The sequence below is a fragment of the Myotis lucifugus genome, unplaced genomic scaffold (genome assembly GCF_000147115.1).
Source record: "Myotis lucifugus unplaced genomic scaffold, Myoluc2.0 scaffold_3, whole genome shotgun sequence".
In the NCBI taxonomy this organism is placed as follows: Eukaryota; Metazoa; Chordata; class Mammalia; order Chiroptera; family Vespertilionidae; genus Myotis; species Myotis lucifugus.
Window position 1 is genome coordinate 11,648,700 of NW_005871051.1, and position 15,305 is coordinate 11,664,004.

Sequence of the window (15,305 nt, forward strand, 5' to 3'; positions counted from 1 at the left end):
TAGAGAGAGGGAAAGACATAAAAACATCAGTGTGAAAGAAACACATTGATTGGTTGCCTCCTGCACGCCCGGACCAGGGGCTGGGCCTGGGAGGAGCCTGCAACCAAGGTACGTGCCCTTGACTGGAATTGAACCCGGGACCCTTTGGTCTGCAGGCTGATGCTCTATCCACTGAGCCAAACTGGCTAGGGCTATAACATATATTATTGACCATGCTCTTTTCTCTTGCATTCCAAAACATGTCAAGATTGTTTCTTGTCCAATAAATTCAATGTAAATAAATAAACAAATATTGTTTATTGAATTTATGGGAAATTATCTTTCCATCTTTATAGCAATATTATAGTGTTTTTATATTAACTTTAGGATCAATGGTTTGTTTTTCAGTGTTACATACTTGTAGCATGGTTTTATGTAAATATATAGCCTCCATATATGCCAGGGATTTTAAATGTAAGTTGGATCCCTCACTTAATTCTGGCTTTGGAAATTATAATAGCATAGATTCTATTAATTGGATTCTTATATATCTGAGAGTAAAATCTGATAAAATGTGGTCAGAATTTCTGAGCAATATAAGAAGCAAAAGGAATTTAAGAGAATCAAGGAGTTTGTAAAGGATGAGTATTTATAGGTTCTAATGGGAATAAATTTTAGTAATTGAATTTTAGAGATAATCACAGACTTTAGTACAAATATGGAAGGAACCACTTGATTTGGGAATCCTAGAATCTAAACTTGTAGCACTGTTGTTTTCTGTGTTTTGCTCACATTATGTTAAAATTATGTTAATGCGAATTAGCGTCATTAGAAAACATTAATTTTTTTATTCTGAAAATAAATCTCTCAAATATATCTTAATTATTCACCTGCAACATCTTGATGTTGATTTGAGGATGATTTTAAAATTCTTTTATATAACATCAAAACCTGAGAGGAATCTTTGCTAATTGACAACAGAACACAGAGCTCTGTTTTGGTCCTGGGCCTTACAGGGCATCATTCGAGGGAGCAGGATGTTCTGCCTGAAGAGCAGGGGGAGCAGCAGGCAGGGCAGCATGCTCTCGAAGTGGTCATGGTGAAATTGACAGATGCGGTGAATCCTGACCAAGCAGGGCACTGCCCCCTGAGGACCTGCATCTACACTGGTGTCAGCCTAGAGAGACTGAAACAACGGAATAGAAATGCAATCACAGAAACTGATCAGACTTGCTCCTGAGTACTTAGAAGATGGCCTCGAAGATGCCAGTCATAAGGGGTAGAGAAAGGTTTTGGGACTTGCAGAAATATGAGATCTTGAATTCATCAGTTAAGGAAAAGAGAAAGAGGAACTCTGTCTTAATTGTTTCCTGCATCCCGTGCTAGTCAGCTCTATCCTTTCATCCATCGTAATTTTCAGTCTTTGAACACAAAGAAGTTCAACTTATATAATTTTATAAACAACTTGAAGACAAACGTAATAATTCTTTGTAATCTTACCTTCTCTTTCAGCTGAATTTTATTCTGTTTCTGAATACGGTTAGAGTTCTGGCTACCAAAATCTGGGAGACCAATGCAGTTGGGCATGACACAAGAAAGCAATACAGGTAATTCTGGGACAGGCATCCCTCAGAAGAAATATTTTGGTACAATTAGTATAAAGAAAAGATAACAATTGATCTGAAATGTCTCTAAAGATAAATTTATGAATGTGTATTTTTGTTTGGTTCAATTTGTGGCTTATCAGAAAAAAATGTATAAATAACCTAAAACTTGCCCAATATGCTTAAATTCAGAGTACATATATTTTTTGCCGAAGCGAGCACCTCCCGAAAATCTCTTGTTGATGATCTTGGCAGACAATTTTTATTTGCATTATTTTGTTTTGTTTTTGTAGCCAAAAAAGTAAGGATTTATTAAGGAGATGGCGCCATGCCCAGGGTCACAGGTAGCTCATGCTCAGAGACTTGGCTCTTATTTCATTCTTAAAATAGTATATCATAACTGAAAAAAAGAAAAAGAGGATTGCTATATTGTTTTTAGTCTTTCCATCAAATTTGCACCTACCATATATAAATTTTTAACTTTCATATGGACTGTTTGAGCATGTCCATTATTCCATCTTTCATGAAGAAATGGGCAAATTGAGTGTTTATGATCATTATCAAACTATGTTAAGGGTGTGTCCATTTCTCCCAATGATAGAACAATGGAAACTGTAAGTAGCCTTTCATTCTTTTTCAGAGAGCGAAACAGTGCAGTGGTGTTGGGAAGCGGCTTATTTCTCTAGTTCTGAATAAAAGCGACTTATTTCTGTAGTTCTGAATGATGTGAACTTGTGTTTTTAGTGAAAAGCTGCCTAAGAGATTTGAGCAATTCTGGAGAGGACAAAGGGTGGATTATCTTAAAAACAGGGCAAACAATATTTTGAGTTTATTCATGGTGATTATTTCTCAGAATAATTGAAGAGAAAAATTTATCAAGGACTGAAATAATCTACTATTAAGAATGCAGAATTGATTTAAAGTAATCTGGTACCCAGAAATTTCTTAAGTTTGAAGTCATTAATTAGAACATGGTCTAGACTAAGAATTGTCAGGGAAAGTATTTTTCAGCCAAAATACATGTTACTCATTGACGAAACATTTATTTTTAATAATGTTCAAAGTTGAGCTACAGGTAAAAACGTAGTGGGAAATGACTTTCTTTTTTGGAGAGAAAAACGTGGGAACCTACTTGGCATGGATTTGGGAATTCAATTCAGTGTTCAGTTTCTGAGGCCTTAGACTATCAGGTTTAAATAGCTTCTCACTTTTAAACAGAGAGACTGAGGAAAATGTAATCTGTGTCTGTCCCAGTGATATTCCTCCCAGGAGGCTTAATTGAGCCTTCGTGTTTATACCCATTCATTTTTGTGCCTTTAAACTTATAGCTCTTTTGGTTATTACTTTTGTCAAACAAATGTTCAAATATGTGTGTTAATATTTATTTATTTTAAAATAAAGCAATGAAAAAATATACTTCCAAATCGTGGTGTCTAAACCAGCTTTTAAACATTTTTAAACATATTTCAGAGCTGAGAGAGTCTCCAGGTGAGCTTGCACACACAAGGGAAGACTTCTGAAAAGTACATGGCATCACTTTGTCGCTATAGTGGCTTAAAATTGAAAGGAGTTAATATATTAATACAATCAGCTTTGAAAAACTTTTTACTTTGAGATAATTGTGGAATTACATGCAGTTATAAAAATAATGCAGAGATCTCATATACCCTTTACTCAGTTTCCCCTGAAGGTGACATCTTGCATAACAGCAATTTACAATAACTTATTTTACAACAAGATTGAAGAAAATCCATCAGATTTAACAACAGAGTTAATACATTTTTTTCTTTTTTAAATTATAACTCAATTCTTTTGCAAAGTAAGCAAAGATTACCAGGACTGGAAGAACAGGAGAGATAAGAAAAATGCAAGATTTAGTGGAAAGGAATATTTGAATGTTTTGGCTAATTTGACTTTCCATGCAATATTACACAAAAATCATATTTAATATTTGTTATTTTTGGAATACATTTAACCAGTATTTGTTACATAGCATGATAGTAAAGAGGACAGATTTTAAGGCTGAATCTACTACTAATTGTGTAACTTAGGGTGAATACATTCCTTTTTTGAGCTTCTATCTTCACCTGAACAAGGGATCATAAAATCTCTCTCATATGGTTTTTTTTCTTCTTTCTTTGTTTTGTTAATCCTCACCTGAGGATATTTTTCCATTGATCTTTTAGAGAGAGTAGAAGAGAGAGGGAAAGACAGAGAGAAACATCGATGTGAGAGAAACACATAGATTGGCTGCATCCTGACCGGGGCCCGGGCCCTATGCAGCCTTTGGTCTTCAGGCTGACGCTTTAGCCACTGAGCAAAACCGGCTAGGGCTCTCATACGGCTTTTATCAGGAGAGAGGGAGAGAGAGTTATATGTGTAGAAAAGAAGGAAAGATTAATTCAAGGCCAAGAAGGGTTGAAAAGGAAGAAATAGTTTTTTTGTTTTTTTTTAAGCTAAGTTGACTCTGAACACATTGTGGACGGATCACGAGAATTCTCATGTTTTCTGTTATTACACAGTGTTTTACAAAGTATCATATTTTAAAAAGATATTAGCTTGTAAAAACTTGTAATAAATAACTTCAAAATGCAATGGGCATTTAATTTTTTTTTTTTTATATATTTTATTGATTTTTCACAGAGAGGAAGGGAGAGGGATAGAGAGCTAGAACCATCGATGAGAGAGAAACATCGATCAGCTGCCTCCTGCACACCCCCAAGTAGAGATTTTTCACCTGGGGAGAGATCAGCTCGGGAGAGATATTGTAAGAATTGGGTATTTGTTTTCTACATAGGACACCGAATCCAACAAACCATTACACTTTTTTGCTTTGCCCGGGGACCCAGAGTCACCACCATGTTTCCGGCAAGCCAGCGGCCACTTTCAGTTTTTCATCTGTGAGTCACCTCATTGGACAACTGTGCCTTTTCAGAGAGCTGGGCTGCAAAGATGTACAGTGTGCATCAGTGACCAGATGGACCTGAAACAAAGCAGTGCCCAGGACTGCTGAGTGATTTGATGTCTGGAAAAGTCCATCTTTATAAGTGAACTAGAGGCCCTTGCCTTCCCCTGGCTGCCTGCCGCCGCTGCTGGCTGGAGCCTCCCTCCCTTCCCCTGGCAGTGGTGGCTGGCTGGAGCCTCCCTCCCTCTCCCGGCTGGCCCCGTCCCCTGGTCAAACTCCCGGACGAACTCCTGGTCGAAGGGACAATTTGCATACTACGCTTTTATTATATAGACAGATGGATGGCCTATGTATGCACTGGCCTAGGATACACTGCTGCTCTAACTCGTTCACTGTTTTTGAAGGATAAATTTTAAGAGGATGTAATCATAACCCTTATATAAGTGAATACATTTCAAAGATTTTATTTAACTTATTAATGAAGGAAATGGTAAGATAGCACATATGTTTTAAAGAGAATAATGACGGCTGAAATGAATTTACAAATGGATGCAAATTAGCAAAACTTGTGCACATCCGTAGGGCTATCATTAGTGGCATTCCACTGGACACAATTTGCATTTCTATGGGTAGTAATTATTTGAACTGCTATGATAGGGAGATTTCTAAGATAGCCCCCAAGACTCTTGCCTCCCTGGGTTTACATGCCCTGTATAATTCCCACTCTCATGCTCTTCCTTGAGTGTGGGCAAGACCTGTGATTGGATGGTTTCTCCCTTGACTAGATTACATTGTATGGCAAAGGTGATGGGTCCTGTGATTAGGACACTTTATATGAGACTCCATCCTGGCATCCTGGAAGCAATCTGACATGTTGTGAGGACCTATGGCTAGGGCCTGAGGACACCCTGAGGGAAGTCTGTAGGAACAGAGTAACCCTACCAGCAATCCTACAGCTGCAAGGAACTGAGCTCTGCTAGCAATCTGAATGAACTTGGGAGAGAACACTGAGGTCCAGATGGGAATGCAGTCCTGGCTGACACCTTACCTCCAACTTTGTCAGACCCTGAGCAGAGAACCCAACTCCGTTGTGCCTGGCTGGTGGCACAGAGAAACTGAGAGATAATAAAGGGTTTAAGCTACTAAATTTATGGTAATTTGTTCCATAGCAGTAGAAAATGAATTTCAATCCTATCTTTTTTCTACAAATTGACTTTTATCTCTGGAGAGATGTAGATGAGCCTGGTCATAGGAAAGAGAGAAAACCCAGATGGCTGAGCTAGCAGGATAGCCACTAAATTTAGTCTTTGACAACGTTTTCTTCCTCTGCATCGAACCAAACTGTTCCTAAACTTTTTTATTTGTGATCATTTCACAGTGTGCTGCTCCTCTTTATTTTTTTGTTTGAACCTAGGTTTTGGCTCTTAGGCATACACAGGAGGAACAAAGTTAGCGTGGCTGGAAAATAGTTTCCAGGGGGATTTACCCATTCGTGTGAAAGGAGGAAACACAGTTTTCCTTTCGGATTGATTTTAGACCAGACTCTCAAGGTTCTGCAAATGTAGAACCTAAGGTTCCCCTTTATCTGATTAGACCACATTACAGTGCCATGGAGGTGTTCAGTGTCTCCTGCCCGGATATGCAGTGATGGAAAGAGGGTACTTGCTAGTCAGGATTCAGGAGGAGGACGAGCGAATCCTAAGGAGCCTCTGAACGTTGAAAGGATTAGTTAGGTCAGAGAAACCCATGGTCTTACCAGGAATGCCACCTTGAATAAAATGGACTTACTGCAGAATTTTCAAAGCGAGTGGACTGTAGGTGACTCAGGTATGAGATACGAGGATGTGAAGAAGACATTTCAACTGGTTTATGAAGATAGTATCCTTTAAGCAAGAAGAATGAGATTAGAGAGATTTAGGGGATAGTAATCATGGGGGGTGAGACTAAACTATCTGATTTAGTATAAAGGTGACAGGAAGAGGAGGGAGGGGGAAAGCTAGCAGAAGCCGTGGGCTCCAAAGAGATGGGAAAAGTCAGCCCCTGTGAGTCTCTAAGCTTGATATTTTCCCAGCGAGCCGTCTTCACGGAAAGGCACTCTAAATTGAATAATCCAAAGGCTTTGCACTCTCTTTCAGGAAACTCGCCAAATCCACGCTGGTCCTGGTGCTGGTGTTCGGGGTGCATTACATCGTGTTCGTGTGTCTGCCCCACTCCTTCTCGGGGCTCGGGTGGGAGATCCGGATGCACTGTGAGCTCTTCCTCAACTCCTTTCAGGTAGAGTGCCTTCAGGCAACTTGGTTCTTGTATTTTGCTCCCCCACCCCGAGCCCTCACAACCTCTTTCTGGGCCCCTCTCTGGCTTTCTGGCCCCTGTCTCCCGAGGGCCATGAGAGGGCGCTATTCTCTGGCGCCTGTGCTTTTCCATCCTGCAGAGGTCAGGGTACCCTGGGACCACAGGAGGAGCCGTTCTTCACAGACAGGCCTGGGTGGCCAGTGTAGAAAGGGTGTGGTTGTAAACTGAACCTCCTACAGAATGGAGACCTCCGCATGTGTAGGGACAATGAATGAACACCCAAGAAGGAGAAAGAGGGAAGAGGGAAAAAGGAAGACAAGAAAGAGAAAGAGGTGGCTTCCGCACATTTTATCTTTCTTGTTTGAAAATAATACCATCATCCGTCACATGGATTACTGCAGACGCCTCCGGACCCTTCCTCCTGCGTGTGCACTTGCTGCCACCGCCTGCCGCCTTCAGTCTTGTCTCCTTAGTCTGAAGAACCTTAAAAATAAATTGATCATGTCGGTTATCTGACGGGAGTATCCAGAGGCTTCCTATTGCACTCAGAATAAAATCCAAATGCCATTTCCTGGTGTGCACAGCCCTACGGGGCAGGGTTCCTCAAGCCATTCCAGCCCTAGGGGTTCGTACTTGCTGTCCCCTTTGCCTGGAATGTTCTTCCCCTTACTATTCATAAGGCCTGGCTTCTTTTTGTCACTCCAGGCAGCTTCAATGTCACCTCCTCAGAGAGGCGTTCCTTGTCTGATTCATCTTCATTCTTCTCTGTCAACACCACTTATTTTGCATGCATAGCCCTTATCATCTTACATTTTTCTCCTGTGGCTATTTGTTTATATTTCACCCCTCTGTATTTCCTTCTAGAATGCAAGGCCTCAGAGAACAGGGACCTTGTCTGTCTTGATTAAACTGTTTATCCTTGGCACACCGAGCACTTCGCATTGTATAAGCTCAATGAATATTTTTGAATGAATGAAAGTTTGTCTTTTTACCATATCGTACCCTTTGTTTGCAGTTCCCAGCATTCACGGTGTATAAATATCTCTTACCAACCAGGGATATCCGGGCATCTTGAGTGGCAACATAAATGAAACTAATGTAATAGAAATCAGTTCTTTGTGTATCTTTGCATGTTTTATTCAGTTGTTTGGTTCAGCTGACCCCAAGGAAAGATCTCAGACAAATTGAATGTAAACATAAGGATTTGGAAGCATTAGGAGGGAATAATGTGTAGATTTTCTGAAGGAGTCACTTGACGACACTAGTGCTGTGATCTTCACGCACAGTCAGCACCTAACGTGCTTTTTGTCCTCCAGGGTTTCTTCGTGTCGATCATCTACTGCTACTGCAATGGAGAGGTAGGTGCGAAGGGAGCCGAGTCCCACAATGGGGCCCTAAGTGCTTGGGGATCCCCAGGAGTTACAGGTCAAAGTGGGCCAATGGAGGAGAGGTGTTTTAATCATAAATTATTTTGAGAAAGCAAGAATTCATTTCAGTAAACTAAGGTCAATTCAGTTATAAACCCTGATATCAAAAACCAACTCCCTGGAATGCATATTGAGACCTGGAAGGACGCCGAGCTTCATATTCCAGTTAATGCTTGAACTTATTAATCAATTTCAAGGTCTATCAGAAACTCAAATATGTATTCTTGGGACAAAATTGATTAGAACACTTTGACATTTTTTAAAACTACAAGGTGGTGGTGGGACAGTTTCTGTTCGTCCAGGGTTGAGCTGTTCTTTTAGGGGGACATCAGCTCCCCGGGTTTCCATTCCCCCTGGGAATTCCCAATAAGCTTTCCCACGAAAGGGGCGCTAGCGGTGGCATTGACTCTCCAGCTGAAGGAACAGAAACGAGCCCCACCCTATTGAGAACGCATTAGCAGGGCCTGCATTTCAGTGTGCACCCTCTTTCCTCCTTCGGTCCGCCTGCCTCTGCAAGGTGATGGGGTGGAGGGCACGTTTCAGGTTGAGTCCCTTTCATGCCATTCCTCAGCCACAGCTGCCACTATTTATCTCTCTTTCTCCTCCAACCCCCTCCTCTTTTTCCTCTCTCACAAGTCAGATATTTCTATCGGCTGTATTTCAGCCTCCATTAAAATACTAACCTTGGCCCTAGCTAGTGTGGCTCAGTGGATAGAGTGTTGGCCTGCAGACTGAAGGGTCCTGGGTTCGATTCTGGTCAAGGGCACATGCCCAAATTGCAGGCTCACTCCCCAGGAGAGGATGTGCAGGAGGCAGCTGATCAGTGATTCTATCTCATCATGGATGTTTCTCTCTCTCTCCCTCTCCCTTCCTCTCTGAAATCAATAAAAACATACTAAAAAAAATACTAACCTTGAACAAGTCCCCTTTCCTCTCTGTAAGCCTCAGTTTGCTCATCTTCAGGAGTAACACCTGCCTTCAAGGTTTTTTGAGACCCAGAGGGAATATATATGCCAATCCCTGGCACACAGTGGACCCTTAATGGATGATTATTACTGTCATTGAAATCAGGGCAAACACTCGTCTCAGCAAGCTGCAGGGTCTCCCTGATGGTCTCTGATGCACAATATGGTTCTTGTGGTTTAGGTTCAGTCTGAGGTGAAGAAGATGTGGAGCCGGTGGAATCTCTCCATCGACTGGAAAAGGACGCCCCCATGCGGCGGCCACAGGTATGGCTCCGTGCTCACCACCATGACGCCCAGCACCAGCAGCCACTCGCAGATGGCGGCCAGCACTCGCATGGTCCTCCTCTCTGGCAGAGCGACCAAGACGGCCGGCCAGCAGCCCGACAGCCACGTGACTTTACCCGGCTATGTCCGGAGTAACTCAGAGCAGGACTGCCAGCAACACTTGATCCATGAGGAGACCAAGGAAGGTAACGGGAGGCAGGGAGAGGAAACTCCAGTGGAGGTGTCTTCCAGGCCAATGGAAGGTGCCCCAGTCCCTGAAGGAATCAAAGGAGAAATAGAGGATGTTCTCTGAATCAACATCTGAGGCTTGAAAGAGCTGGTCCATCTGGTTGCCCAAGAGCTGATGCTCCAAGAGCTTGGCCATCATCCCTCTGCTTGAGCCCCAGAGCTGAAAATTCAGGCTTAGAGTGTTACTTGACAAAAATTGTCAGGCTCTATGAATTGGCTCCTATACATACTAAAGACACAAAAAGGAGAAGTGTCATTGATGTAGTTTATGACCTTGTTTTGACATCAGATTCTCTTCTAAATTGATGTGTGATACTTGCTCTGTGATTGTTCCTTTATCGGCTACTTTTGGGTAGAAAACGTTCTAATTGCTTGCCTTTAGTTTTCTCTTACAAATACCACTCTAAGAATGTTAGAGATCATTTAGTATGTGTCATTTCCGTTTAGGAAATTAACACTCTCTTTTTTCTCTTTCTCCCCTGAATGTACTTCTATCACTGCCTTCTTTTTGTCTATGTGTTAGGAGCCATTAGGATCTGAAAATGTATGTTGAAAGATTAAAGATCTAAGAACAAGTACACACTGGAAAGTAAGTTAGCTGCACTTCGATAAGATTATTCGTTGATGACAGTTAAACTTTCTGGGAAGAAAGGAAATTACTTAAAAAAGAATATTGCACATATTCCTCCTTTTGAATGTCCCCCCCTCTGTGACCAGCCACTTCTCAGGTCTTCACTCCTTTGTAAACCTTGACCTGCCACAAGGCTTTCTGTCGGTGAGCTTGTGTCTGAAAACTACTTTTGTTTGTAATCATTTCTATTGATCACGAATCACACTGCTCCTATGCTTTTTTCCTCTTTGTTCTATTACTATATTCCAAATGGCATGTGGGATAAATTAAAAGTTTGTTGTAAAAATACATGTTGGGTCACTTTCTAAAGTTTTCTCTCAGCGTCTCAGTTTGTTTACCAAGCAAATGCCCCTTCTCTGCCTCTGTGGACACCGGCTGTGGCTCCAGGTCTTGTCTGAACTTGACATTTCAGGATGTTGCAGTAGCAAAACTGAGTGCATGTCAGGTACCCAGCGTCCTGCTGGTGTTTACAAGCATTAATTTATTTAATCCTCACGACAAACTTAGGGAGTAAGTCTTATCACTGTCACCCTTTTTCACAAATGATACTGTGACTCACAGAGGCAGTGTAGGTTGCCCAAAGTCACACAGCTAGTCATTGACAGCATGGTTTCAGAACACTGACTTCAAGTCCTTTGTTCTTAACCACTGTTATACTGTCACCAATATAACGTCACCCATTAACCACTCAAGAAATTTGAATGAATTCTGCGTAGAGAGTGCTTCAGAAGCTCTTCATGTAAATGTTTTAGTCTGTGACCCTCAGGAAGTTTTCACTGTCGTGAGGGAGACAGACACACGTGGGAAATGAAAATTTCACAGAGCAATGCATTTCCGGGTGAAATGACACAGGTCCAGCTGATCTGTCTCACTTTGCTGACTGATTCAACCAGCATGCGAATGGTGTCATGATGAGGTAGGTACTCGTCTGCACACCCTCTTGACAAACATTACACTCTCCATGCTCTTACTTTCCTTTCTCCTCTGTGGCAGTGTAGGCCTTCCCTACCCTTCCTGTTTATGAAGGTGCCATTGTGCATATTTAATTAATTCGATTCACTTCTGTATTGTCACACCTCCACTTTGCTTTCCTGTTAGGAGAGAGCCATCCTGGTCTGAGCCAGAGATTAAGTGCAGCTCCATTGCTAATTTTGTGCAAGGCTTTGTAAAATCAGTTAACTTCCCTTGTAGTTCAAGTTCTTTAAAGTGAAATTATATCTGTCTGCCTTAGAGAGATGATCTGATGATAAGAGAAATCACATATTGAAAGGGCTTTGTAACATAAAAATTATTGCACACAAATATTTGGTTTGGGTTGTTGTTACAGTATTGTTTTCAGTTAAATTCCTTTTGCCCCATTATATTATAAAAGGCCTCATTGGTAATTGCAACATAAAAATTGTTGGAATATATAATAATTGTTAGAATAAATACATGTATATTTGATAATATGGAAAATATGAAGGGTTTTTACTTTTTTCTTTAATAATTTTATTGATTTTTTAAAGAGAGAGAGAATCATTGATATGAGAGTAGAACATTGGTTGGCTCCCTCCTGCATGCCTTCTACATACCCCGCACTGGGAATCGAGCCCACAACCTGGGCATGTGCCCTGACCGAGAATTGAACCGGCAATCTTTCGGTGTTATGGAACGATGCCCAACCAACTGAGCTACACTGGCCAGGGCAAAGGGTTTTTACTTTCTAAGCCAACACCAAATTCTAAGACTAGACCACTACTTGTCTACATTAACAAGTACAATAAAACCCTCAGAGTTACCAAGATTTCCTTAAAGTTTAGTCATTCATTAATTCAACAAACATTTACTTCGAACCTACTATGTGACAGACATTATGCTGTGTGCTGGGGCCACAACAAAAAATAAGACATAATCTGTTCCCTCGAGAAACAAAGAACCCCTCAGTTGCTAGGACTCTTGATCTCATCCGTGTATACACGTTTTTTTTCCTTCTAGGCTTTGATAATGTTTGCATCCAATTAGACAGTTTAGGATAATAAGTTACACTAGTCTCTTGATTTGTCAAGTAAAATAGCAGGCAGTTATCAAGGATTGGCTGATTTAGATCTGAAGATGCAAACTGTTGGCTGATAAGCTAAGTTTGGTCCTTTACTGTGTTTCATTGGTCTGTCATTGGGTTGCAGTATATTATTTAGTTGCCAACATGGAAAATTTAAATGATTCCACATAAAAATTTTATTTTCTTAATTATGAAAATATCAGAGGACCTTATGTGACAACAATCAGCAGTGGCTGGTGGCTGGTGGCTGGTGGCTGGCCTCTTCAGATGGGTCCGAGGGGCTCTAGTATGCTCAGCGCCTTCCTGGCCACGTCCAATTATTTCTGTTACCTTTCTGGCTCCATCCCCTGATCTAGACAGTGCACTTACATAGAACTTGAACAAATTTTTCTAAAATATTCTTGCGGGGTGTGATATCCCATATAATTTTTCCTAATAAGTTAAGCAACCAAGTATTTTTATATGTAGTGGAATTTAACTTAAGTTTGATATAATAACAAATATGCTGTGTAGATGAGCCTATTCAGAGAAAAATTCATTCCACAAAGTCTGTGCTTTCAGATCCCACCCACACTATTCAAAGCTTCACTTTCTAAGTCATCACTCTGAGATACTTATTGCTAATACAGCAGATATTTTTTTCCCTTTGGAAATACAGCAATTTTCAGATGCAAAAGGATGAGATGGATGGTATGCTAGGTTCCAGGGGTGTGTGAAGACAGCCTTATATGGCTTGTTGACATGGATATTCCATTTTGATACCCTATTTTTCCTGGAACCAAAAGAAAGCCTGACATCAGTGATAATAAATTTTCACCACCTAGTGTAAACAGGTCCCATAGCTCTTACTGTCATAGCATTGTTTCTTTCTGCTCTTGTTCAATAACATGGAACACCTTTGCTTTGCAGGTTCTAAAGTTGTCAAAAAAACCCCCAAACACCTCCTCTATTTTTGAATCGTTGGAAGAAAACGAATAAGGTATGTAAGAATTGCAGTGTATTATTTACACCCAGAGGTTAATGTTATATGATTCAGAGGTGATCTCCCTTAGAGATTATGGTAGGAAGAATAATGCAACCATCTTCACTCCCCCAGAACCTTGACTATATTAGGTAATTGGCAAAGAGGAGAGTTTAATTGGAATTAAGGATTACTAATCAGGGAGATTATTCTGGGTTATCGGGGTGGGCCCAGTATAGTAGTAACAAAGGTCCTGAGAAGGAGAAGAGGGAGGCAGAAGAGGAATCCAGAATGATGTTATAAGGGCTGCCACTGTTGCTGGCTTTGAAGGTAGAGGAACGGGCCATAAGCCAAGGAATGTAGGCAAGCTCCAGAAGCTAGGAAAAGACAAGGAAATGAATTCTTCCCTAGAGCCCCGAGAAAGGAATAAAGCCCTATGGAGTGAGACCCTTGTTGGACTTCTAACACACAGAAATGTACAATAATACATTAGTGTTTTTTTAAGCCACTGAGTTTGTGATAATTTGTTACGAAACCTATCAGATTTATATCGATTGCCTATATGAAAAGAATTGTAACGGTTGATTAGTTAGTCTATGTAATTGTTTTTGTCTGATTGCTACATGGAGGTCAATTCTTGTGTCAGTGTTTATGGTATTTTATATGCTGCATTTACAGGAAGGAGTGTTGTCTAGCTTGCCATTGAAATATAATTCATACTCTAACCAGAAGTTGTTTCCTTTTAGAAATGCTAATATTTACGTGGTTGAGTTAATTCAAAATCTGTGAAGGGCATTCTCATGTTTTCTAAAGTGTTATTAAATATCTTGTTTTATGAGTTGGATTTCAATCTTTTTCTCTCATTAAGTCTGCTCTGCCTATGTCCTCCACTCTCAGACCCTCTCCCTAAGATACACAGGTGATCAATTGTTCAGGAAAGCTCGTACCTGCTCATTCTGGGACGTTCTAGGCCAGTGGTTCTCAACCTTCCTAATCTGCGACCCTGTAATACAGTTCCTCATGTTGTGGTGACTCCCAACCATACAATTATTTTTGTTGCTGTTTCATAACTGTAATTTTGCTGCTGTAAACAATATGTAGTTATATATGTGTTTTCCGACGGTCTTAGGCGACCCCTGTGAAAGGGTCGTACAGCCCCAAAGGGGTCTCGACCCACAGGTTGAGAACCGCTGTTCTAGGCTGAAAAGGTGGCCTCCTTGTGGGTTGTTTAGGAATAACATAGGTAATTAACTAATGTACACTCACTTTGTTTTAGGATTTGAGCTCAGTATTTTTAGTATCGTATCATATAATCTTTATAACACACTATGAAAAAGTAAAAAGGGCCATAATCAGGGGCCTTGTAGTCAAATTGAATGGGGTTCAAATCCTGGCTTAGCCACTTTGATCTGGAACAAATCATCTAATTTCTGATTACCTAATAGTATGCTAAGTCAATGAGAAAAAAAAAAGAATTAGTTTCCACAATTCTTTTTTAATCCTCACCCAAGGATATGTTTTTATTGATTTTTAGAGAGAGAGAGAGAGTGAGAGACATCAATTTGACTGACAAACATGGATCGGTTGCCTCCCATACACACCCCAACAAGAGATCAACTATTTTGATAGTAGAATTAGCAATAGTTATGGGAATGTAAAAAATTATAATGTGATTATAATTTTGGATTAAAGCATTTTTGATCTCTCAATATTTCATGACTGTCACAATAAAAAATAACTTTTGAATCTAAACTCTTCTTCTAATTCTACCCCAGATATCTAATTAGAGATATAAAGATCTAAATCCTGTTTGTAAGCTGCCTCTCATGGAAAATTTGCCCACATATTGCTGCAAAAATGACTTTGAACAACTTTATATTTAGATTACTCATCTTTATGGCATTTGGAGATAGCTTTTTATATAGGTTTCCACTTACCCACTAGTACAAAAACCACTCAGAGCAATGGAAGTATCTATAAATGGTAC

At 40.5% G+C, this 15,305-nt stretch overlaps 1 protein-coding gene and 1 long non-coding RNA gene across 2 annotated transcripts in view; both read left to right on the forward strand.

Moving 5' to 3' along the window:
• PTH2R (parathyroid hormone 2 receptor) overlaps positions 1-10,564 on the forward strand; it is a 54,140-nt gene extending 43,576 nt beyond the window's left edge. Inside the window, exons 10-13 of the mRNA XM_023760805.1 lie at positions 1,492-1,586; positions 6,624-6,762; positions 8,097-8,138; positions 9,354-10,564. Of these exons, the coding sequence (XP_023616573.1) occupies positions 1,492-1,586; positions 6,624-6,762; positions 8,097-8,138; positions 9,354-9,749 (672 nt within the window). The 3' untranslated portion in view covers positions 9,750-10,564. The remainder of the gene's footprint in view (positions 1-1,491; positions 1,587-6,623; positions 6,763-8,096; positions 8,139-9,353) is intronic.
• Positions 10,565-13,272: 2,708 nt separating this feature from the next.
• Positions 13,273-15,305, forward strand: part of LOC111827342 — a 119,761-nt gene continuing 117,728 nt past the window's right edge. Inside the window, exon 1 of the long non-coding RNA XR_002830848.1 lies at positions 13,273-13,336. This is a non-coding gene — a long non-coding RNA (uncharacterized LOC111827342). The remainder of the gene's footprint in view (positions 13,337-15,305) is intronic.